At 43.0% G+C, this 23,867-nt stretch overlaps 2 protein-coding genes across 3 annotated transcripts in view; one reads left to right on the plus strand and one right to left on the minus strand.

Annotated features, from left to right (window-relative positions):
* LOC137431459 (G-protein coupled receptor 39) overlaps positions 1-2,358 on the plus strand; it is a 37,155-nt gene extending 34,797 nt beyond the window's left edge. For both annotated transcript variants that reach the window (XM_068122799.2, XM_068122800.2), the window contains exon 3: positions 76-2,358. In XM_068122799.2, coding sequence (XP_067978900.1) covers positions 76-407 — 332 coding nt within the window. In that variant the 3' untranslated portion in view covers positions 408-2,358. The remainder of the gene's footprint in view (positions 1-75) is intronic.
* Positions 2,359-4,872: 2,514 nt separating this feature from the next.
* The window catches only part of LOC137414153 (transmembrane protein 163a-like), a 168,427-nt gene continuing 149,432 nt past the window's right edge, over positions 4,873-23,867 (minus strand). Inside the window, exons 6-8 of the mRNA XM_078782707.1 lie at positions 17,448-17,559; positions 16,629-16,770; positions 4,873-5,513 (exon numbers count right to left, since the gene is read on the minus strand). Coding sequence (XP_078638833.1) covers positions 5,453-5,513; positions 16,629-16,770; positions 17,448-17,559 — 315 coding nt within the window. The 3' untranslated portion in view covers positions 4,873-5,452. The remainder of the gene's footprint in view (positions 5,514-16,628; positions 16,771-17,447; positions 17,560-23,867) is intronic.

A 23,867-nucleotide genomic window follows, 5' to 3' on the forward strand; every position in this document is an offset into this window, starting at 1 on the left:
ACCTAAAAGGAACTAAAATGTAGATTTTGAACATAAAATGATGAGTTTTATCTGTTGCATCCTTTCCCACTCCAGGCACGGTGATGGGTGCTCTGGCTTTGTGCTGGGTTCCATACCAAGCCAGCCGTATAATGGTTGTTACCCGGGCAAGAGGAACCTGGACGAACGAGTATTTTCATGAGTATGAGACTCTTAACATTGTGGCCAGAACTTTCTTTTACCTCAGCTCTTGTATCAATCCTGCGCTGTACTGCTTAACGTCAACACGTTTCCGTAAAGATTTTGTCCAAGTGCTGTGCCGTTGTTTTAGCCATGAAGATGATGAGAGCAAAGGAAATGCTGCCATACATGGAGTGCCACAAGAACTCCCTATTTTCAGTCCGAGCAGAGAGGGTGCTTCTCATTAGCCAAACAGATTAAACTGAAAAGGTCCAACTGATTGTTTCTGAAACTATGGAAGAGTTTCGGGCAATGAACTATGGAAGTGACCAAACTTGGGGCAATGAGCTGGCAAACTATGCCTGCAAGTGATTGCATCGCCATGGTTAGGGCTTCATGTTGGAAAGGGTGAGGACACTTGGTTGATTGTATTATGTTGGAGGGGTACGAATGATGTAGCATGTCAAATTAGCATGGTCCGTGTGTTCGCATGGGTGAGAACATTTTTTGGAATCAGGGATCTGTTCGAGTGAAGTTGTCTTGATCTATGGTATGCTATGAGGGGCGGTATATTTGACATTGCCATTTGATAAGAAAGTGTAATTTGTGTGTGGCCTCTCTGTAAGATCAGACAAGGCACCAGGCAAAGTAGGAGAGGGGTGCATTTGGATATGTCTTGCTTTGTGTTTGAGCTGATAAACACCCTCATCGCCCACATTCTGAGTACAAGGTGTTCGGTTGGTGCAGCGCTGCCCATCACAAGGATGCCTGAGAGTGCGCTGCAAGGAGTCGTGTCATTGATTCAGATGCCACCGGTGGCAACACCTCATCGATATGATACATTAGTATCACCTCATTGGCCAGTGCCGGGTGATGAGCAAAGAAGTTTTGAAATTGTGGTGCAGGGCCACAGTGGAGGTGATAAAGGCCATACAGAGACTCTTGCTCTCTCTTTCTGTCTTGGCTCTTCCTGCTCTTTACTCCTGCACTTCACTAATCTCCTTTTTTTTTTCTTTCTTTTTTGTATACAGAATCGAAGCTCGTGAAAGAGCTGACATTTACTTCACAAACAAATCAACCAGACAAACAAAATATATAAAAAGAGGGAGCAGAAGACAAGATGGGGAGAGAAGGGGAAGCACACAAACACTTGAGAGCACACAACATTTGAGAGCAGGGAGATGTGTGGGAGCGAGAGTGCCTGGGGGGGGGGGGGGGGGGGGGGTGTGGGAAGGGGGAGGGGGGGGATGGGAGAAGTATAAAACACAAGGACACCAAGGACTTCCAGGACAGAAGTTGGTATTTCAAAAAAAGTGGAATTGGGGTGAAATTAGCGGGGGGTAGAAAAGATCAAGGTTTTGGATGGGGGAAGATAAGAGATGGTGGTGAACAGCTGTTTTAAAGACCTGGAGGGTGGAGTGGGATTGAAGAGAGTGAGGGAGTTTGTTCCAGAGGCAGGAGAAAAGAGGAATGAAGGAGTGAAGGTGAGCAGAGAGTCTTGATTTTGGCAGTTTAACCATAAGAGGGTTGCAGGCAGATCTTGTGCGACCTGTAGGAATATTTGCGGGACAGAGCCCAGAGAGAGCTGGGGGGGGGGGGGGGCAAGGCCAGAGAGGAGTCGGTAGAAGACGGAACGACCACCAACCTGCCTGCGGTGAGTGAGTGAGAGGCCCTTGGAGTTAGCTTCATCGTGGGAGATTCCAATGATTCTGAATGCTTTGGTTTCAACAGCGTGAAGACGAGCTAGGTGTGAGGCAGGAGCGCCAGCCCAGAGGGGAGAGCAGTATTCCATTGTATTCCTTTCACTCTCTTTGAAGCCAGTTGACTCGAAGCAGTTGGGTAACTCGAGTTTGTCACAGCTGGGGACGCATGCTCTTTCTCTGGGGTTGGTGACGTGGTGCAGAGAGAGGCCGCCTTCATGGATGCTGGAGTGCTTAACTGTGCCACCCTGCAGTCCTTCCCCACACTTCGTTCTCAAGTCCCACCCACCCGTATTCTTCAAGACCTTGCCTGGATCTTCCCTTGTGTGAGTGGATGAATGCATGTGATGCCATAGGTTCTTTATTGTATTAAGTGCATTTCTGTTTATTGGGTGTGTTTAGTTATTTATCTTTATTGATCGTTGTAGTCTCCCCTTTCGTTTCTGGATTCTCATTTTTGTCATCCTGTGTCTCCTTTCAATAAACTGTTATTCCTTCAGTACACGTCACCTGATAACCGCCATTATGCTCGCATACATCCAAACTGTTTTGGCCTGCTTTGGTTAATCCCTGGTGGAGATAGAATTTGTTAAAGGATCACTACAAGAGACCAGTGGGATTTGGAATCCAATCAGGGGCAACCGTGCTACCCACCTGAGCATGATTCCCTTTAATTCGGCCATTTGTCAAGCACATTGCTTCAGGGCGGTGGGTCTGCGTTAGCAAACTAGTCGACGGCAGTGGAATCATGGACTTGACTCTACCAGGAAAAAGTTCTAAATGTGTGCATGTAAAGCAAGCTTCGTTATTGAAAACTTAAGACATTTTCCCTGATTTTATCATGTGTGGGATAAAGAAAAGATAGCCACCGAGCAAAAGAAAATGGTTCCATTGATGAAATAGCAGAGTATGACATGCACGTGGTTCTATGTGAGATCGAGGTAGGGTTTAGTGGGGAGAAGATTAGATTGGAGACCTTCCCCTCTCCTAGCGTCACACGGAACCCCTTCCATCCTTCCCAAATGCCTCCTTCAACTCCCGTCTACTCTCCACCAAAACAGCCAGATCATCCCCACATACCCCCTCATGTTCACCTTCCAGCTTACCAGCTCAATCACCATGATAAACATGAGTGGGGTGAGAGCGCTTTCCTGCCTCAACCCGTTGTTCACACTGAACTCAGACATCCTAGGACCAACAAAAACTCTTCCCTTTGATCCCTTGTACATCCATTCTCCCAACCTAACTTCAGCTTCCGGCACTCCCATCAATCTTAGTGTCGCCATCCATCACCCTCGCTCTCCAGACAGTGTTGTAGGCCTTCTCCAGGTTAACAAATCTCAATGCCATTTCACCTTTTCCACACTCCTTTCCCACACCCAATCTCCACACTCTTCCTTATACACCCACCCAGAATCCTCCACAGCACCTTCATAACGACTTAGGAGCGTAATCCCCTGTACTTCCCCGGATTTTGAACATTGCCCTTACCCTTCCATATCGGCATAATTAACCCTGTCCTCAAATCCTCCGGAACTGAACCCTCTCTCACATATACATTCAACAGCCTCTTCATCCAACTGATCCCGACTTCTTCCACTCAAATTATCATCGCTGTACACACCTCATCACTGCCTGGTGCTCTTCCCTTCTTCATCCTCTTCAATGCCATCCACACTTCCTCCTCTGTGATCTCCACCACCTTCACTTTCCCCTCCACATAACTAAGAAACATCAGCTTGCCGTTGCTTCCTTTCCGGTTCAACAGCTGTTTCGAATATCCTTCCCACACCTTCAATACTGAGCCCCCTTGGTCATTAGCCTCTCGCCACCATACTTGATCACCACCACCTCCCCCCAAACCCCACCCTTGCTGTCCTCTTCCCTGTCACAAGCCAATTTATAGATCACCTTCCTTCCACCAAACTCTTCCAACTTATTGTCCACCTCCTCTTCCATATCATTACTCGCCTTATCCACAGCTCTCCTTGTTGCTTTTTTCTTTTCATCAAACAGGTGCGGCAACCCTGCATCCGGCTGTCTCCCCCTGTCCTCTTCCAAACTTCCTTCTTTTCACCAACTGCCTTCGCTACTTCCACTGTCCACCATACATGGTTTAAATCCCTTGACGATGCACCCTTTCCTGATGTCCTTCCACACAACACTACTGCAATTCCCCTAAATGCCTCTTCATACTTCTTAAACTCCTCCTCCAAACCTTCCGCTTCTTCGCTAAGTTGCTCATACCTGGTCCTCACCCTCTCCTTGTACTCTACAGTGACGTTTCCCCAACACTTCCCCCACCTAAACACCTTCCGACCACTGCTCTTAACCTCCCTCCTTTTCTTCATCCTCACCACAAACACGACAGGCTTGTGCTGGGTGGTAACATGCCCTGCCACCACTGCCTTACAATCCTCAACCCACCACAGCTGTCACTTCCTTAACACCACAAAATCCAATTCTGTTCTATGTTGTCCACTCCTATAGGTAATCCTGTGGCTTTCCTGCCTTTGAAAGAAAGAACCAGTTATGGCCATTCCACTCCTAGCCACCAGCTCCACCAGCTCTCGACCCTCTATATTCCTCGTTCCCCAACCAAAGTTACCAACACATTCCTCCTCAACATTCATATAGTAGTAGTGGTAGATAAACACACGAGTCAATTAGGCCCACAATGCCTGTGCCACATCTTGGACTTCCTGAACTCTTCCCTTATATCGGCAGAGCCAACACCATGGCCAAATCAGGAATCATTGCACTTGCCATTTTTAAAGGAGGAGAGCAAATTATGTTTCAGAGGTTGACTTTATGTTTCTACTTTCCAAACAAGTACCACACAGAAAAAGAGCAACATTGTACAAGTCACAAAAACCATAATAAAATACGGTACTAACGCTCACAATGTTATTGCACATTGGCTGAAAGGAAACAAGCAACTCAATATATTTGCCAAGATCATGTTTTTTTTAACCTCTTTGCATCCTCAACTGAGCATTTGAAGTCCGTCAAGTTTGTTGTCTTTTTAGTTTATTTGTTTGAAAGTTCACTTTTGATATGTAATACAACTATCCTTGATATTTACAATACATATTATAGTGATGTTAAAACGTCCAACTACTAATAACAACAATGAAATATACACATTTACAATGCCCTCGGACGTTGAAACCTCTAGTAAATGAAATCAATTAATTCTTTTAAATAGTGAAGCAAATAACTCTGATGGCAAGTCTGTGATCATAACGACAGGTGTTTTCAAGACACAACGATTATCAGGAGTGTGTACTTATGTATAAATGAGCAGCTTGCATCACAATTTTTGAATAAACTCCTACCAAATATCCACCAGAATAGTCTTAAAACTGCAATTCCAACAATCTCCTTCTTCTCTGGTAACAAGGATTCAACCTGTGGGCAGTGTAAGACTGTAAGAGGCATGCTGAAAGAAAATCACCATGATGCAACTTTAGGCCCAAACTCATAACTATGGCACTGATAAGAAGATGCATTAAGGAGGAGGTAGATGTGGAGAATGAGAGAGAAATTGATAAAGAAATGGAGTCACAGGAATTTGAGAAGAGCCGGTGCAATCATTCCATCCTCTCGTAGTTCCTCGTCTGTCGGATCTTTGGAATCACTTCCACCAGCAACCTGTAACATACACACTTAATTCTTAAATGTAAGGAATGGGAATTTTTTTTTTTACACATCTACACGTTATATCTGAGTGGGAGAATAAAAGAAGGTGCAATTTTGTTTTTTATTCTAAAAAGACAAGTTCATCAGACATAGGGCCTTAATGCTCAGCTGCTCAGTGCTTCAGATTTAATGGAACACCAACAACAACAACAAATATTTGTCACTATTATTCAAAATGGCTTCAACAAATGCACTTCCTGTTGGATCACCTTGTTTACCTGCATGAATGAGTCCTTCTTTAAATAAAAAAAACCCACAAGCGAGGTAGTTCAAATACTCCTCTCCTAAAGCAACATGTCGCTGTCGGGTTTCCATCAATTCTTTGGACACAGATATGCAGCGGATGCAGCGCCCATTGAAGGTTAGGGCAGGAAATTCTAGAATATTGCTAGGATACCGGGGATAACTCGCATATTATTCATCAAAAGACTCAGTGGATTCTTTAACCTCTACCAACTAATTCTCATACTAGCCTCCCACGTAACATCCAACAAATGAGTGACGGACCACTTTGCGATGCAACGCCCCCACCTGGGAAACCCCCAACCCGATAGTAGTCGGGTCAATAAACTGTCAACTGGCTGGAGAGGAATTTAAAAATGGCCTCAAAACAAAACTATTGCCTCCTGTCACGTGATCCAACACAGTCTAAAACGTATTATAGTATGTGGTAAGACCATGAATGTGTGCTTTAAATTTTTTAAGACTGCATAAAACAAGAAAAAAAGAAGAAGAGTTGGACCTTCCACAAGGTAAAGATTGCTATCGAGATTTGGCAACCTCCTTACAAATTTATTTGTTCATAAATAAAAATAAGAAATCTTAAGGTGTACTGTATGTAATCGCATGACAGGGCCTCAAACTCAAGACCCTAAGATATCAAGCCAGCCACCTTAACCGTTAAGCCAACACTAGGGTTAAGGTTTTTGTGAAAGGAATCTTTCACAAAAAGATTATGAGAAACCATTATATCTGATTCCCCCTGGGTGGGTCAAGTTTGCACATCAATTGTTGAAAAAGGTATAGTCTGGGTTTTGCAAGAAGACAAAAGATGTTTGCGTGGTGTGTGCTGAAAAGGTTCTCGATAGTCTAAACTCAAGGCTCTCAAGGTCTAAATGTTACGTTCCAATCGTAGTTATTTTCTAAGGGGTTGAAAGGGACTAATCTCTCAAACATGTAAAATGGGTCTAAAAAAAGTCCAAGTGGTCTAAAGTTCTGAATGGTCAGGTGTCCAAGCTGTCTAATCTGTCTGAAGGATGAAAGATGTCTCAATGGTGGTAAGGTCTAAGGGGTCTAAAGGGACATAAGGGGTGTACATGCAGGATGGTTCTAGGGGTCTAGAGGGTATAAAAGGTCAAAAGGGTGAAGGGATCCAAAGTGTCGACAGGATCTTTACATATACATATGTCAAAAGGCCCTTTAAGGCCTAAAGCTCATAATGGAGCTGCCACTCACATACAGTCAGTCACGTGAAAAAGTAAGTACACCCCATGTAAAGTTTTGACTTATTCAACATATTTCAACATACAGCTATTTGATCTTCATTTCAACAATATTAATAGATAAAGGTGATATAATATAACAAATATCATGAAACATTTACATTTTGTAGTCCATTGTATAATTTAAATAAACATAAATGCAAATTTTGCATGTGGAAAAAGTAAGTACACCCCTACATTTATCACTAATTCAAATACCTAAAATTAGAATCAGGTGCACCAGCTCAGGTGCAAATGATTAGAACATCGTTAGAGAGGATCTTGGAGGAACCTGTCTTATTTAAAGCTCAGACATTTAGTTTGGTTTGCTCTTTGTTGTTGAAGTGTGCGGCGTCACCATGTCTAGATCAAAATAACTTTCTGAGGCCTTCAGAAAGAAGGTTTTAGATGCCTACGAGTCTGGGAAGGGATTTAAAAAGATCTCCAAACGATTTGAAATCAATCATTCGACTGTCCGGAAGATCTTCTACAAGTGGAGAAGATTCCAAACTGCCAACTTGTTCAGGCCAGGCCACCCCAGCAAGATCAGCCCGAGAGCAGACCGCAAGATGCTGAAAGAAGTCTCTAAGAACCCCAGAATGACATCACTGGACCTACAGGTAGCTCTTGCCATTGTTGATGTCAAAGTGCACGAGTCTACCATTAGAAAGAGGCTGCACAAATTTGATCTACATGGGAGGTGCCAGGAAGAAACCTTTGCTGTCCAGAAAGAACATCAGGGCAAGACTAAAGTTTGCCAATGAACACCGAGGCAAAGACCAGCACTTCTGGAACAATGTGCCCTGGACAGATGAGTCAAAGGTAGAGCTATTTGGCCACAGTACTAGAAGACATGTTTGGCAAAAACCAAAGACAGCATTTGACCACAAGAACCTGATACCAACTGTAAAGCATGGTGGTGGAAATATTATGGTTTGGGGCAGCTTTGCTGCATCAGGGCCTGGGCAGCTCACCATCATAGCATCCACTATGAATTCTTCAATGTACCAGAGGGTGCTTGAGGATAATGTGAGGCCATATGTCGGAAAGTTGAAGCTCAACCGAAGGTGGACCTTGCAACATGACAATGACCCTAAACATACCAGTAAATCCACCAAGGAATGGCTGAAAAGAAAGAAATGGAGGGTTCTGGAATGGCCAAGTCAAAGCCCGGATCTAAATCCCATCGAGATGTTGTGGGGGGATTTGAAACGAGCTGTGCATGCAAGAAACCCCTCAAACATCGCACAGCTGAAAGAATTCTGCATGGAGGAATGGGCAAAAATTTCTCCCAGTCGATGTCAGAGACTGGTAGACAGTTATAAGAAACGCCTACTTGAGGTTGTTTCTGCCAAAGGGGGCAATACCACCTATTAGAGCCAAGGGTGTACTTACTTTTTCCACATGTGAAATTTGCATTTATGTTTATTTAAATTATACAATGGACTACAAAATGTAAATGTTTCATGATATTTGTTTTATTATATCACCTTTATCTCTCAATATTGTTGAAATGAAGATCAAATAGCTGGATGTTGAAATATGGTGAAAAAGTCAAAACTTTACATGGGGTGTACTTACTTTTTCACATGACTGTACGCATACACGCGTGCGTGCACGCACGCGCACGCACACACACACACACACACACACACACACACACACTGACAAGATAAACATTTAACACAACCACTGAGCTTGGGGGAATTGCCGTCACTGCCGTCACTTCCTGGGATACTCACCACAATCAGTGGGACATTTCCTCAGAAGAAATTTCCTCCTCCCCATGGATGCCAACCAATGAAGATTGTCCATGCTCTATCCTTTTAAATGCTGAACATCTAGCAAGGAGGCAGCATGTGCTATTTTTAAAGCCCTTGGTATCACGGAGCCAGAGTTTGAACCGCCGACCTCCCAGACTCGGAGTGGACACTCTTCCCATTACATCAGCAAGTTTGGTCTTAAAGGTAAAAGGTGTCTTCAGGGTCTTGGAGGTGCGAAGGGTCTTCGGGGCCTTGGGAGTTTTTGGGAGTCTTAAGGGTCTTAAAGTGTCTTCAAAGGTCTAAGGGGTCTCAGCATTCTAAAGGGTCTAAAGGTACTTTCCAATAATACGCATTTAATAGACGTACGTGTAGTCAGGATGCAAATGACGTTCAAACAGGGTGTAATAAATAGGCATCTAATCACACGGCTTCACAGCCTCATGGACGGCTTCATGGACAGACAGATGGCTTCACGGACGTACCGTGTTTTTAGGTTTTTCATATATACATGACTAGCCGAAAGCACCCGGCATGCCTGGGTTCCTTTTGAATGAATTTACTAAAATAATTCAGCTTTTACTCGCGGCCGTAGAAGATTGACTACGATAATTCAGCTCAGCTTTTTATTGCGAAATGGGCCCAGCCCGGCCGATGCGGCCTCAACTGGCCTCGCCACCTCGCCTATAACCTTCCCGGGGCCCGTCCCGACATTCTTAGTTCTTTTTGAATGAATTTACTACGATAAATCAGCTTTTACTTGCGGCAGTAGAAGATTGACTACAATAATTCAGCTCAGCTTTTAATTGCAAAATGGGCCCAGCCTGGCCGAGGCGGCCTCGAACGGCCGCGCCACCTAGCCTATAACCTTCCCGGGGCACGTCCCGACATTTTTTGTTTCAGAGGTTACCTCCAATCTTTCACCGTTCAGGAGATTAGCGCGTGCAGACAAACAAAAACTTTCTTTTATATACAGACTTGGCATTTAATATGGAATTTTTTTTTTGTGGGGGTGAACTTACTTTTCAAGTTGACTTAGAACCAAAAGTTCATTGGAATTATGTTGAAATTATTCTAGATTTTGTTAATGTGACCTTTAAAAGAAACAAAAACCACATTTGACATTTCAAAGCAAATAAATTGATCCTTGAAAGTGATGGAAACTGATATCGAACTCAATTCATGGACAGTACTGTGTTAAACTTCTGTACGTTTTCCAGAAGTATTTCTTTATTTTGCACATTAGCCAAATTTTTTTTTAACAAAAACAAAAGTTAAATTACAACTGGGATTACGGACAGTAAAATTACAGTTCAGTACGCCGTGTAACCCCCACGAGCATTCAGGAGAGCACGTACACGTTGAGGCATGCTGTTCACGAGATTTGCCAAGGTTTGGACAAGAATCGCTTGCCATGCAGTGACAATAGCCTGCTGCAATTCACGCACAGAGGTAGGCTGCTGGTCCAAGTTGTCGATTTGACGCGTTAATTCTGCCCACAAGTTCTCTATCGGATTCATATCCGGGGACATGGCAGGCCACTCCATATGCTCTACACCACGGTCAGCAAGAAAGTGTTGGATCATGCGAGCACGATGAGGCCATGCATTGTCATCTTGGAAGACAAAGTTTCCTCGAAAGGCTACATGAGCAAATGGAAGCAATGTTTCTTCCAGAATGGCCCTGTACTTGAACTGGTTCAGGTTTCCATTCAGAACAACCAGGTCAGTTTTGCCCCCTGCATGAAAAGCAGCCCAAACGGTCACCCCACCACCTCCAGCTTGGACTCTTGGCACTATACAATCTTCGTTGTAGGCTTCATGCACTTGTCTGCGCACTCGGACATGGCCATCTTGACGATAGACCAGAAATCAAGACTCGTCACTGAAGATCACGTGATTCCAGTGTCCTGGCTGCCATTGACGGTGCTCTCTGGCCCACTGCAATCGGCGCTGGCGGTGTTGTCTTGTCAGGTGTGGCATTCTCAGGGGATGCCTGGCACGATAGCTTTCTTGAACCAGTCGTTGGTTGACTAGCCTTCTGGATGCAGGCACATTTGTCAGTTGCTGCCACTCAGCCCTAAGCCGATTAGCTGACTTGGTACGGCCATTGCGGACTAACCGGTGCAGCTGGCGATCATCCCTCCTTGTGGTTCTGTGGGGACGTCTTGGCCTCGATATTGGAGGAGGGACATCCCTCTGAGCATTTCGTTTCGGGATCTTTGACACCTGACCTTGAGTGATGCCATACTGACGAGCAATAGCACACTGTTTCATGCCGGAATTTCGTAAAGCCACCACTCCATGACAAACAGCATTGTCGAGTTGACGGACCATCTCCAGAGGAAGCGGCAATAACTTTTGTAGACGTGCAGCAGTTATTTTCCACTAATACAGAACGCAACAACCCTTATATACCCGATTGTGAAGCCAATCGTCAAATGTACCTGTACATACATTTTGTCACGCCACCTGTGATATAATCCTGTTATTGACTTCTTGCTGCGACAGACAATCAGTGACGTGGTTCTTTTAACAAAGAAATCACCGAAGCGTAAAAGAAACTCACCAGATTGATATTCTGAGTTCAGAAAGGAAACCCAAGTCAAGAAAAAAAAATATTCCATATTAAATGCCGTCTGTATATTATTATATAGATATAGGTATAGAAGACGAGCCGAATGCACCCGGCATTGCCCGGGTTCTTTTTGAATGAATTTACTACTATAATTCAGCTTTTACTCGTGGCCGTAGAAGATTGACTACTATAATTCAGCTCAGCTTTTAATTGCGAAATGGGCCCAGCCCGGCCGAGGTGGCCTCGGCCGGCCTTGTCACCTAGCCTATAACCTTCTCGGGGCCCGTCCCGACATTTTTTGTTTTAGACGTTTCCTCCTGACTTTCACCGTTCAAGAGATTAGCACGTGCAGACAAACAAACAAACAAACAAATGAAAAATCGGTCAGAGACCGAGGACTTGCCGGAATGTACTTTATCGGCCATTTTGGACAAATATGGCGGCCGAACCACGTGACCGATGACGTCATTATTATTTGTTTTCAAAACTAATTTATTCCTTGATGATGCTCAAGAAATTTCATCTTGATCGGATGAAGTTTTGTACTTGTCGAATTATAACGTCATAATGGAGGCACCCATGACATCATCATGAACATATTTTATTCCCCATGGAGAGTTCTTTACAATGAGCCATGTCTCAATTTTTTCTATTCAGCACTATAGGAGATATAGAGGTGCAAATTTTTTCCGTTTTTCCAAGATGGCGGCCGAACCACGTGACCCATGACGTCATCATTATTTTTTTCTCCACCAGTTTATGCCGACATGGCGCTCAAGAAATTGCATCTTGATTGGATGAAGTTTTGTACTTGTCGAATTAACAAATTATGACGTCATAATGGAGGCCTTGGACCGAGAGAGTTAAAAATTGGGCACAGTCTATTCTAGGGCAAGACAAATATGTGTGTAAAGTTTGGCGATTCTACGTGCAACGGTGGGTGTAGACGTAGTGCTGCGCACAAACAGACAAACAGACAGACAAACAGACCAACCAACCGATCAACATACTTGCCGGAATGCCAAATCACAGACTGGTCAAACAAGTGGAAAATGTCTTTCAATCCTGACAAATCTCATACTCTTACAATGTCTCTCCGAAAAGACGGACTGGAAAACCCTCCCATCTAATTTCTCAACAATCCTCTGGAAGAAGTTCTGTCGCTCAAGCTTTTGGGTCTCACTATCTGCCATGATCTTTCTTGGGAAAACCACATTTCCAAGCTGGCCTCCAAATCCAGTCGCCGACTGGGCATCCTCCGTCGTTTGAAGTCCTTTCTTGGCACACCTGAGCTCCTCACCACATACAAGGCTTTCATCCGCAGCTCAATGGAATACTGCTCCCCCCCCCCCCCCCCCCCCCTCTGGGCCGGTGCTCCTGCCTCACACCGAGCTCGGCTTCACGCTGTTGAAACCAAAGCTTTCAGAATCATTGGAATCTCCTGCGACGAAGCTAACTCCGAGGGCCTTTCACTCACTCACTGCAGGCAGGTTGGTGGTCTTTCTGTCTTCAACCGACTCCTCTCCGGCCTTGCTCCCCCAGCTCTCTCTGTGCTCTGTCCCCCAAATATTCCTGCAGGTCGCACAAGATCTGCCAGCAACCCTCTTATGGTTAAACTGCCGAAATCTCGGCTCTCTGCTCACCTTAACTCTTTCATTCCCCTTTTCTCCCGCCTCTGGAACAAACTCCCCCACTCCCTTCAATCCCACTCCTCCCTCCAGGTCTTTAAAACAGCTGTTCACCACCATCTCTTATCTTCCCCCATCCAAAACCTTTATCTTTTCTACCCCCGCTAATTCACCCCAGATACACTTTTTTGAAATTCGAACTTCTTTTGTGGAAGTCCTTGCAGTGTCCATATGTTTTATAACTCTCCCACCTCCCCCCAAGCCCGCTCCCTCCCACAGTTCTCTCGATGTCCCTGTTCTCAAATGTTGTTTTGTGTCCTTCCCCCTCTCTCCTCATCTTGTCTGCCGCTCCCCTTATTTTGTGTTTTATGTGTCGGTTTGACTTTTTGTGTGATTAATGTTAGCTCTTTCACGAGCCTCGATCTTGTATACAAAAAAAAAAGATAAATAAATAAATAAATAAATCTTTTCCGGCAAGTAACAAACAACAACAAACAACAACAGGCATTTTAAGGCCATTTTCCCTGCAAGAGCGGGGGTTAGCCTTGCGGTCCCCATGACAATCTTCTCCATTTTGCGCTATTTTCTGCATCTCCCCTTATTAACCCCCTTGCCCGCATTTCTTCTTCGACCATCTTTAGCCAAGTCTTTCTCGGTCTTCCCCGTCCTCTACTTCCTTCTACATTCATTTCCATCACTCTTCTCAACCAGTCATTTTCATCCTTCCTCAACACATGACCAAACCATCTCAAACTGTTTCTCTTCACAGCATCCATCACATGCTCTATTCCCATCATCTTTGGCAATTCATAATTTGTCTTCCTCTCTCTCAACGATAATCCATACATCGACCGAACCATTCGCATTTCCACCCTTTCCAGCCTTCGTTGCTGCTCTACGTTCATTACCCATGTCTTGCTCCCATAAATCATGACACTTCTCACACATGCAGCATACACCTTTCCCTTCAGCTTCAACGACTCCCCTCCTCGTCAGCACGCCACTCAGTTCCCAAAACTTCTTCCATGCACATCTCACTCCAGCAACCGTTGCCGAGTCTGATCCACCTTCTCCATTCAGCATGTCTCCTCGGTAACAAAATGTTTTCACACCTTCCAGCTTCATGCCGTCTCCAAGATCCAACTCAACATTTCCTCCATCTGCAGCTCCCTCTGTGCACACCTTACACTTGAATGTATCTGCCACACTGGTTAATGACCCTCTCAAACCACTACATTTTTGACGAACCCACTCAGCACACATTGTACATTGAATGGAATTCACTCCGACACCCTTCCTGCACACAGCACACGGCCACTTCTCAGTTCTTTCCACCTCACCACATGCTTTACCACTTGCCATCACCTTCGTTTTTCCGATATTCACCTTCAGACCTTTTGTCTCCATACATTCCTTCCACTTGTTCATCTTCTCCTTCAGTCCATCCATACTTTCTGCAATCAACACGAGATCATCTGCATAGAACAACTCCCACGGTAAACCCTCCTTTACGTTCCGAGCCAGCACCTCCATCACAGCTACAAATAGTAGTGGACTTAGTACCGACCCCTGATGCACTCCCACCTTCACCTCAAACTCGCCACTGTTCCCGTCCTTTGTCCTTACAGCTGTGCGCGCTCTTTTGTACATTGCCATCACTACTCTGATCAACCATTCCTTCACTCCTAACTTCCTCAATGCCCATGTCACCACTTCACGTGGAACCCGATCGAATGCTTTCTCCAGATCAACAAACCCAAGAAACAACTTCTTCCTCTTCTCCATGTACTTCTCCTGCAACTGCCTCACAATAAAAAGCGCGTCTGTCGTTCCTCTTCTGGGCATAAATCCAAACTGCATTTGGTCAATCTTCACTTTCTTCCTTGTCCTCCTCTCCAACACCCTTTCCAATACCTTCATTCCATGCTCCAATAACTTTATCGCTCGGTACGAGCCACACTCCAGATGGTCACCTTTCCCCTTGTATAGAGGGACGAGGGTACTCAGTTCCCAATCCACTGGAATGCGGCCTTCTTTCACCACCACATTGCAGATCTCTGTCATTCTCTTCACACCCCAATTTCCTGCTGCCTTCAACATATCTCCCACAACTCCCGTCGACCCTCCAGCTTTTCTACTCTTCATTGCTTTTATCGCTTCCTCAACTTCCTTCTCAGTTATCTTCTCTGCCGGTCCTAAAACGGGGTTACTCTCTTTGTCGCCATCCCATTCATTCTCTGCATTCAACAGTATTTCCATATATCTCTTCCATCTTCCTTTAATTCCATCTGGGTCCACAACGATTTGTCCCACTTCATCCTTCAAGCAACTCACCCCCATCACACCACACCTCTCTTTCGCTATCTGCTTTGCAATCCTGAATACCGCTCTCTGACCCTCTTCCGAATCCAAGCGTTCTCCGAACATTTTCCTCCATGTCTCCTGCGCCTTTGCTACCTCTTTCTTTGCAGCCTTATTGGCTGCCTTATAACTTTCATGTTCTGCCTTTTCTGCCGCCATACCCTTCGCCTTCTACCACTCCTTGAACTTCTTCCTCTTCTTGTCAATCTTATTTTCAACTTCATCATCCCACCACCATGTTTCCGAGTGCCTTGGTGGTCATTTTGTCCATCCACATACCTCACCAACGGCTCCCAACAGACTATCTTTCATTGACATCCAACCACATTCAAGCTCAACCACATCATCCTCTCCCCTACTCAGCCTCTCTTTTAATACCTCCCTTACTGTCACCTCTTTCAACCTCCACACCTTCATTCTCGGTTGGTACTTCACCTGCCGAGCTCTCCTCGCACCTTTCACCCTTATGTCGCAGACAACCAAGTGGTGCTGTGAAACAGCCTCCTCCCCCGGGATCACCTTTGTGTCCCGGAGGTGCCCCTTATCTCGCCTATGCACCAGCAGGTAGTCAACGGTTGTCGTCGACCCACCTGACGTGTATGTAACAAGCTTATTATCCTCTTTCTGGAACTGAGTATTACAAATCAACAAATCAGCTCCATCAGCAAACTCCAAAATCCTTTCACCTTCTCCATTTCTCACACCATATCCGTAACCCCAATGAACTCCCTCAAAACCGTCCATACTCCTTCACACGTAACTACATATTATCGTAACTATCGTAACGATAGCATGTGTCGTAACAATACATACTATCGTAACTAGTAATATATATATATATATATATATATATATATATATACACATATATATCCAATAAAATTAATTTCATCACCTTCATTTGTGTTGGATAATTTTGGGCAAGCTTTGGCTTTGCTTTGCTTTGCTTTGCTTTGGCTTTGGCTTTGGGAAACAAGCTTTGGGAAAGATTTAATAGGGAGGGAGGGCGAGGAACAGAGGGCATTGAGGACTCTCCATCCTATAGTACCATACAAATAGAAACCATAATAATGGGCAGGGATTGACCTGGTGCCATAGCAGAAAACCAGAAGACCAATGAGGATGCCGAACATGAAAGAACATGAAACAAGCTTTGGGAAAGATTTAATAGGGAGGGAGGGCGAGGAACAGAGGGCATTGAGGACTCTCCATCCTATAGTACCATACAAATAGAAACCATAATAATGGGCAGGGATTGACCTGGTGCCATAGCAGAAAACCAGAAGACCAATGAGGATGCCGATGACAGCGTCCAGGTACCAGACAGCCGGGTGATGGCGAAATACTTCATCGCTGAGAAGAACGCTGAACCCCATCATGCTACCAGCCAGTGAATTGTATGCTGGACAAGGAGGAGGAAGACGAATGGGAGAAGAACGTCATTGCCTGCCAGTGTTTGCTTCTGGCGGGTCATATCCTTTGAGTACAATTGCAATTAATCTAATTATGAAATATGTTTGAACAAAGACAAATATTCAAAGAACCATGGGCCATGCATCAATACCAAGTACAGTACCTGCTTTGTCCAAGTGTATAAACAATGAACAAGATAACAATATGGACATGTAATATGTACACCCTTGTTGTCATTATTAATCTATAGCTTCCCATCCTGTCAAATGCCATTTATTTCTGCTGGTTAATAATCTTTTTCCCATAATAATCTTTTCAAATAAAACAATTCCCAACTGATCAACTCCATTATTTTTGCTCTGAAAATATTAAGTATTTTTGTTATTTGGCTAAAGGATAAATGAAAAACAGTTAGTGGACGCGGCATCCTTGGCTGCCAGTGAAATAAACTTAGTTAACTGAATGTTCATGATATGGCTCAAAGATAACCTGATAACTTGGGGGTTTAAAAAAAATGGATGAGCATTTCCCCAGCACAAGGGTACAAGAATTTGAGCCTCTGAGGTTCAGCAGGAATGATGGAAGAATGTGTTGAAAGTGTTGAGCAAGAAATCACTGTTTGTGTTCATGTAGTAAGTAGTGCTAGTGTGGGTGTCAGAGTCAAACCATCTGTGATGAGGACGCGGCTGGAAAGGACCCTTCCCAGCAGAAACTTAGCAATGGCGAGAAGCAGGCACCCAACCCCACTCAGCATGGAAACACTTAGAAGGAAGCCATCCTGTGAACAATACACACATGCAATGTAGTTAACGATGAATGGAGTGTAACGTTACGAAGCTACATGGGAAGTTTATACGGAGGGAGATAAAACTGATAGTGGAAGTAAATTGGACAGCTCACCAATAAGGGCAACGATAAGTTAATAAAGAGTGTATGGGTTTAAAACCGAGTTAGATGAACACCTAAAGGAAGAAATAAAATCGTGGAATATATTATTGGGATGAGGAGGTATGTGTGCAGCGCACTGAGCTCTATAATATGAACTACAGGCTGGTGAGAATGCATTTGCTGATGAGGCCACGCGACCGCCATATTGGAACTCACGACAGACCGTAAGTTCCAGAGTAAACAACGTAGAAAAAAAATAATCAAAGACAAGTAGAGATACATTCAAAGCCCCCGTACCAAATAATTCAATGTCCTCGAGCACGGCATTGCCGGGGCGCCTCAGGCGCCCTGCAATACCGCAGTGCAGCTCATAGAGAGGGCATTGGGAGAGAGAGGTGTACAATAAATTGATTGATTAATTGCTTAATTAAAATCAATAAAAGATTATCATAAAATATTTTCTTAATCAATTGGCCAACAGCATAACTAAACCACTAGTGCTTCATCCGAAGATGTATCTTTTAGGAATTTAATTAAATAAGTCATTAATCATTTTTTAAATAATCAATTCATTAATCAATAAATAATTAATCGATGAAATGATTAATCAATAAATCAAAAATATCCTTTATAGCCACATCACTTGGTCACTGTCATATCCAAATATTAGCTTCCTAGCTCAAAAGGTGCCTGAGATATCGCCCGGACAAACAAACAAACAAGAAAGAAAACAAGAAAACAAGGAAGGAAACACATACAGATACATTCAAAGTACACCTCCCAATGCCAAATAAATAAATAACATCCTCCAGCGCATAGAGACTGTATTGGGAGGGAGAGGTGTACAATAATTGATTGATTAATTAATTGCATAATTAAAATCAATAAATAATAATCAAAAAATACTTTCTTAATCAATTGGCCAATAGCATACCTAAACCACCAGTGCTTCATCCGAAGATGTAACTTTTAGGAAATAAATTAAATAAGTCATTCATCGGACAAATTAAATAATTAATTTATTAATCAATAAATAATTAATCGATTAATCAATAAATCAAAAATATCCTTTATAGCCACATCACTTGGTCACTGTCGTGTCCAAATATCAGCTTCCTAGCTCAAAAGGTGCCTGAGATATTGCCCAGATGAGAAAGAAAATAAAGAAATTATAATCATAAAAAAAAATTAATTAATTGGCTCATAGAATACATAAACCACCACCATTTCATCCGAATCTGTAACTTAAAAAACAAAATTAGTCATTAATTGAATAATTAAATAATTAATCGATTAGTTCATTAATCAATAAATCAAAAATAGCCTTTACAGCCAAATCATTTGGTCATTTGCATGTCCAAATATCAGCTTCCTAACTCAAAATGTGCCTGAGATAATGCCCAGAAGAGAAAGGAAATATAAGTACTTAATTAATCGCTAATAATTAAAAAAAACTCATCAATTAATTGATTAATCAAAAAACAAAAAATACTGGTTTTGACAAAGCAGTTGCTCACTATTGTGCCGAAACTTCAGCTTCCTAGCTCAAAGGATGGCTGAGATATCGCCCGGACAAACAAACAAACAAGAAAACAAACAAACAAACAAACAAACAAGAAGACGCCATGCAGAGCACGCTACTTGCAAAATCGCCCCCCAAAAGGGTTTTACATTTATACAGCAAATTGTCCATTCCATGAAGATTAAAATTTACGATCTTGATCAAAGCTCGGGTCAACAGGGTGAAAAGTGACGATTTTAGAAGTTTGACCTTGAGTTGACCTTTGACCTTTTGACCTCAAGAATAGTTGGTTTCCCTATTTAGTGACAATGTGCAAATGCTGTTCAATTTTCAAGCCAATCGGATGAAAATTGACGGTTTTTCAGATAAAAAGCAAAGCTTTAAAAAATGTGACCTTAAGTTGACCTTTGACCTTTTGACCTCAAAAATAGTATGTTTCCCAATTTAGTGACTCGATATGTAAATGCTGTTCAATTTTCAAGTCAATCGGTTGAGAATCGACGGTTTTTCAGATGAAAATTGATTTTTAAAATTTGACCTTGAGTTGACCTTTGACCTTTTGACCTCAAAAAAGTTCATTTCCCAATTTAATGACTCAATGTGCAAATGCTATTCAATTTTCAAGTCAATCGGATTTAAAATGGCGATTTTAGAAATTTGACCTCCAGATGACCTTTGACCTCAAAATCAATACGGTTCTCAATTCGGACGACCTATACAACTTGGTGAAGTTTCCTGACGATCGGTTTAGAATTGTGACCTGTAGGCCGGTGACAAACAGACAATCAAACAAGAAGACGTCATGCGTAGCACGATACTTGCAAAATCCGCCCTCCCCCACCCCCGCACCCCCCAAAAGTTTTCCATTGATACAGCAAATTGTCCATTTCATGGAGATTGAAATTTACAATCTTGATCAAAGCTCGGGTCAACAGGATGAAAAGTGACGATTTTTCAGATGAAAAATGAGGATTTTAGAAATTTGGCCCATGTTGACCTTTTGGCCTATGATGACCTCAAATATACTTGGTGGTTGAATTCAGTGACCAGATATGCAAGTCCTCTTCAAATTTCAAGTCAATTGGATGAAAAATGAGGATTTTAGAAATTTGGCCTATATTGACCTTTTTTGGCCTATGTTGACCTTTTGGCATATGTTGACCTCAAGAATACTTGGTGGTTGAATTCAGTGACCAGATATGCAAGTCCTCTTCAAATTTCAAGTCAATTGGATGAAAATTGAGGATTTTAGAAATTTGGCCTATGTTGACCATTTGGCCTATGTTGACTTCAAAAATACTTGGTGGTTGAATTCAGTGACCAGTTATGCAAGTGGTCTTCAAATTTCAAGTCAATTGGATGAAAATTGAGGATTTTAGAAATTTGGCCTATGTTGACCTTTTGGCCTATGTTGACCTTTTGGCCGATGTTCACCGAAAATATAATTTGTGGTTGAATTCAGTGACCAGATATGCAAGTCCTCTTCAAATTTCAAGTCAATTGGATGAAAATTGAGGATTTTAGAAATTTGGCCTATGTTGACCTTTTGGCCTATGTTGACCTTTTGGCCTATGTTGACCTTTTGGCCAATGTTCACCTAAAATATAATTTGTGGTTGAATTCAGTGACCAGATATGCAAGTCCTTTCCAAATTTCAAGTCAATTGGATGAAAATTGAGGATTTTAGAAATTTGGCCTATGTTGACCTTTTGGCCTATGTTGACCTTTTGGCCTATGTTCACCTAAAATATAATTTGTGGTTGAATTCAGTGACCAGATATGCAAGTCCTTTTCAAATTTCAAGTCAATTGGATGAGAATTAAGGATTTTAGAAATTTGGCCTATGTTGACCTTTTGGCCTATGTTGACCTCAAGAATACTTGGTGGTTGAATTCAGTGACCAGATATGCAAGTCCTCTTCAAATTTCAAGTCAATTGGATGAAAATTGAGGATTTTAGAAATTCGGCCTATGTTGACCATTTGGCCTATGTTGACCTCAGACATACTTGGTGGTTGAATTCAGTGACCAGATATGCAAGTGGTCTTCAAATGTCAAGTCAATCGGATGAAAATTGAGGATTTTCGAAATTTAGCAAATTTGGTGACCTTTGGCCTATGTTGACCTTTTGACCTATTGACCCCAAAACAATAGGCTTTTTGCTTTTGACCAACTCTACCACTTGGTGAAGTTTCGTGAAGATTGGTTGAAAATTGTGACCTGTAGGCTGGTGACAAACAAACAAACAGACAGACAAACAGACAGACAAACAGACAGAACCACAAACACAACCGACCAATATACTTGAAAAACCTTCGATTTTGCAAGTAACAAACAGACAGACAAACAGACAGAACCACAAACGCAACCGACCAATATACTTGAAAAACCTTCGATTTTGCAAGTAACAAGTAACAAACAAACAACCAGAGTGAAAACTGAGTACTCCCTTTCAGCGTGCGTCATTGCCGAGCCCCCTTCGGACCCAGGAGATTCGAACCCAGGCTTATAAAGCTCGAAGGTGTGTGTGCAACCTCTAGGTTATCCTGCCAGTCCTCCATTGTTTCATATATTGTGCAGATAATCAGATTTATAATACTGTAAGCACCAGCCTGCATTGAAAAAAAAATACATAGATGTCGATGTGCATTTTAACAGGTCAAACCATGAACGAGCTTCTGGGTAGAGACTGCAGGTACCTGATACTGGGCTCTCTCAGGCAGAGGGGCCAAAAGGTCCATGATAATTGCCATCAACTGACAAGACATTTTCCAGCAAGGAGAGCGCATTCATCCTTTGGAACCATTCATGTTGCATTATGGATGAGGAGTCGGAAGAATTGTTTCACTATACCAGCGCATGGCTTTCAGCAGCCTTTTCATTTCACTGGGGAAAAGAACAATTCTGCAAGAAACATTGCAGATATACACCAAGAATGCATTGCTCAGGCTGTTGTGAAAATTGTCTAACCTTAATCCCAACAAAAGGTGTCCAACGGTGTGTGGGTGGTGAAGTGCATTTGACAAAAGTAGGTTAATTAAAATTTAAAATAAACAACCAAGTGCCTTTTATAATCAAGCAACAGCTTTGGATTGGCCTATTTAACATTACAACCTGAAAATATGGCTCAAGATGCAGGCGAAGTTAGATAGGTTCAAATCCCTTAAATACACCATATGTGTTTGTACCTTGTCTACTAACATCCATGTAATTGTTGCAAATGTACATTTATATCGCCTCATGTCTTTGTCCCTAATGGGGTTTATGAACAAGCTCCTCTGTGAGCCTTAATTTTGGATCACCATTTCAAAAAAAAAAAAAAAAAAAAAAAAAATCAGCTTCTGAAATATGCAATTTGCGATCACATCATGTTGATCCCAAGCAGAAGATGTAAAATATGAATAAAAGATGGCTTCGAATAACAAGGAAATTTGATGCGGGAGGGAGGCCATCAGCCCATCATGGCTGCGCTATACCAGCACCAGATTAATCTAGATATCTGTGATAACAAAGCAATCACCAATGGTATGCCCCTTGGCCATCGTCCACGACTTACCCTTGGCCTTGGCTCGCGGTCCATGATGCCAATTTTTTTTCAGACCACCAAATGGCCTTGACCTTCAATATTTAGGGATGGAGTGTTTATTACCCTGCGCGAGGTTAAAGTGAAAAGCAGGGTTAGACATTCGGTTGCGTACGGGTGGCATTCGTACGTGTGGCGTACGTGTGTGTCTGCATAAAGAAAAAAATCATTTTCTTGGCAACCGTTGGTCCGATTGAATCCTGGTGTTGGCTTAGCGGTTAGGGTGCCGGATTGGGATTCTAGTATCCTGGGTTCAAATCCTGGTTGCTTGCTGAATTAACACCAGGGGGGTTGACTCAGCCTATCATCCTTCCGAGGTCGGCAAATTGAGTACCAGTTCACTGGTAATTCCCTGTGTGTCACAAGAGGCGACTAACAGGGTTGGCGGCAGGAAGGGCATCCGGCCATAAAACATTGCTTCAAAAAGGGGACCACGGTGCTCAAAAAAGGCCAACCCCTGCTTTGCGGGGAAAAATGGCCTCTAAAGGCGGGTCGTTGGTCTGGTTGACACGAAATTTTACAAGAGGAGAGCCTCCGCCTGTATACATTTTTTATTCCCCTTGCCACCCCCCCCGCCCTTCCCACGCCTCCTCCCCCCAAGCCCTCTCCCTCCCACACTTCTCCCTCCTCTCAAATGTTGTGTTTGTGTGCTTCCCCTTCTCTCCCCATCTTGTCTTCCGCTCCCTCTTTTTATATATTTTGTTTGTCTTGTTGATTTGTTTGTGAAATAAATGTTAGCTCTTTCACGAGCCTCGATTCAGTATACAAAAAAAAAAATTAAAAAAAAAATTCATAATTATGACATTATTATGACCTCAAACCTTTGTGTCACGTGGTATGGACGCCATATTGAAAAATGTTACACCTCTGTACCTCCGAAACTGCTCAATGGAAAAAAAATTAAACAAGCCTCATTGTCAAATACTCCCCATGGGGAATAAGATATGTTAACGATGATGTCATCGGTGCTTTCATTATGATGTCATATTTCGACAAGTGCAACGCTTGATGTGATCAGTATGAATTTTTTTTCTCTCTGCAACTGTTAGTCCGATGGACACAAAATTTTGGTCCATGGGAGCGCCTCCTCCTGT

Source organism: Myxine glutinosa, chromosome 7 (assembly GCF_964187855.1).
Source record: "Myxine glutinosa chromosome 7, kmMyxGlut1.1, whole genome shotgun sequence".
Lineage (NCBI taxonomy): Eukaryota > Metazoa > Chordata > Myxini > Myxiniformes > Myxinidae > Myxine > Myxine glutinosa.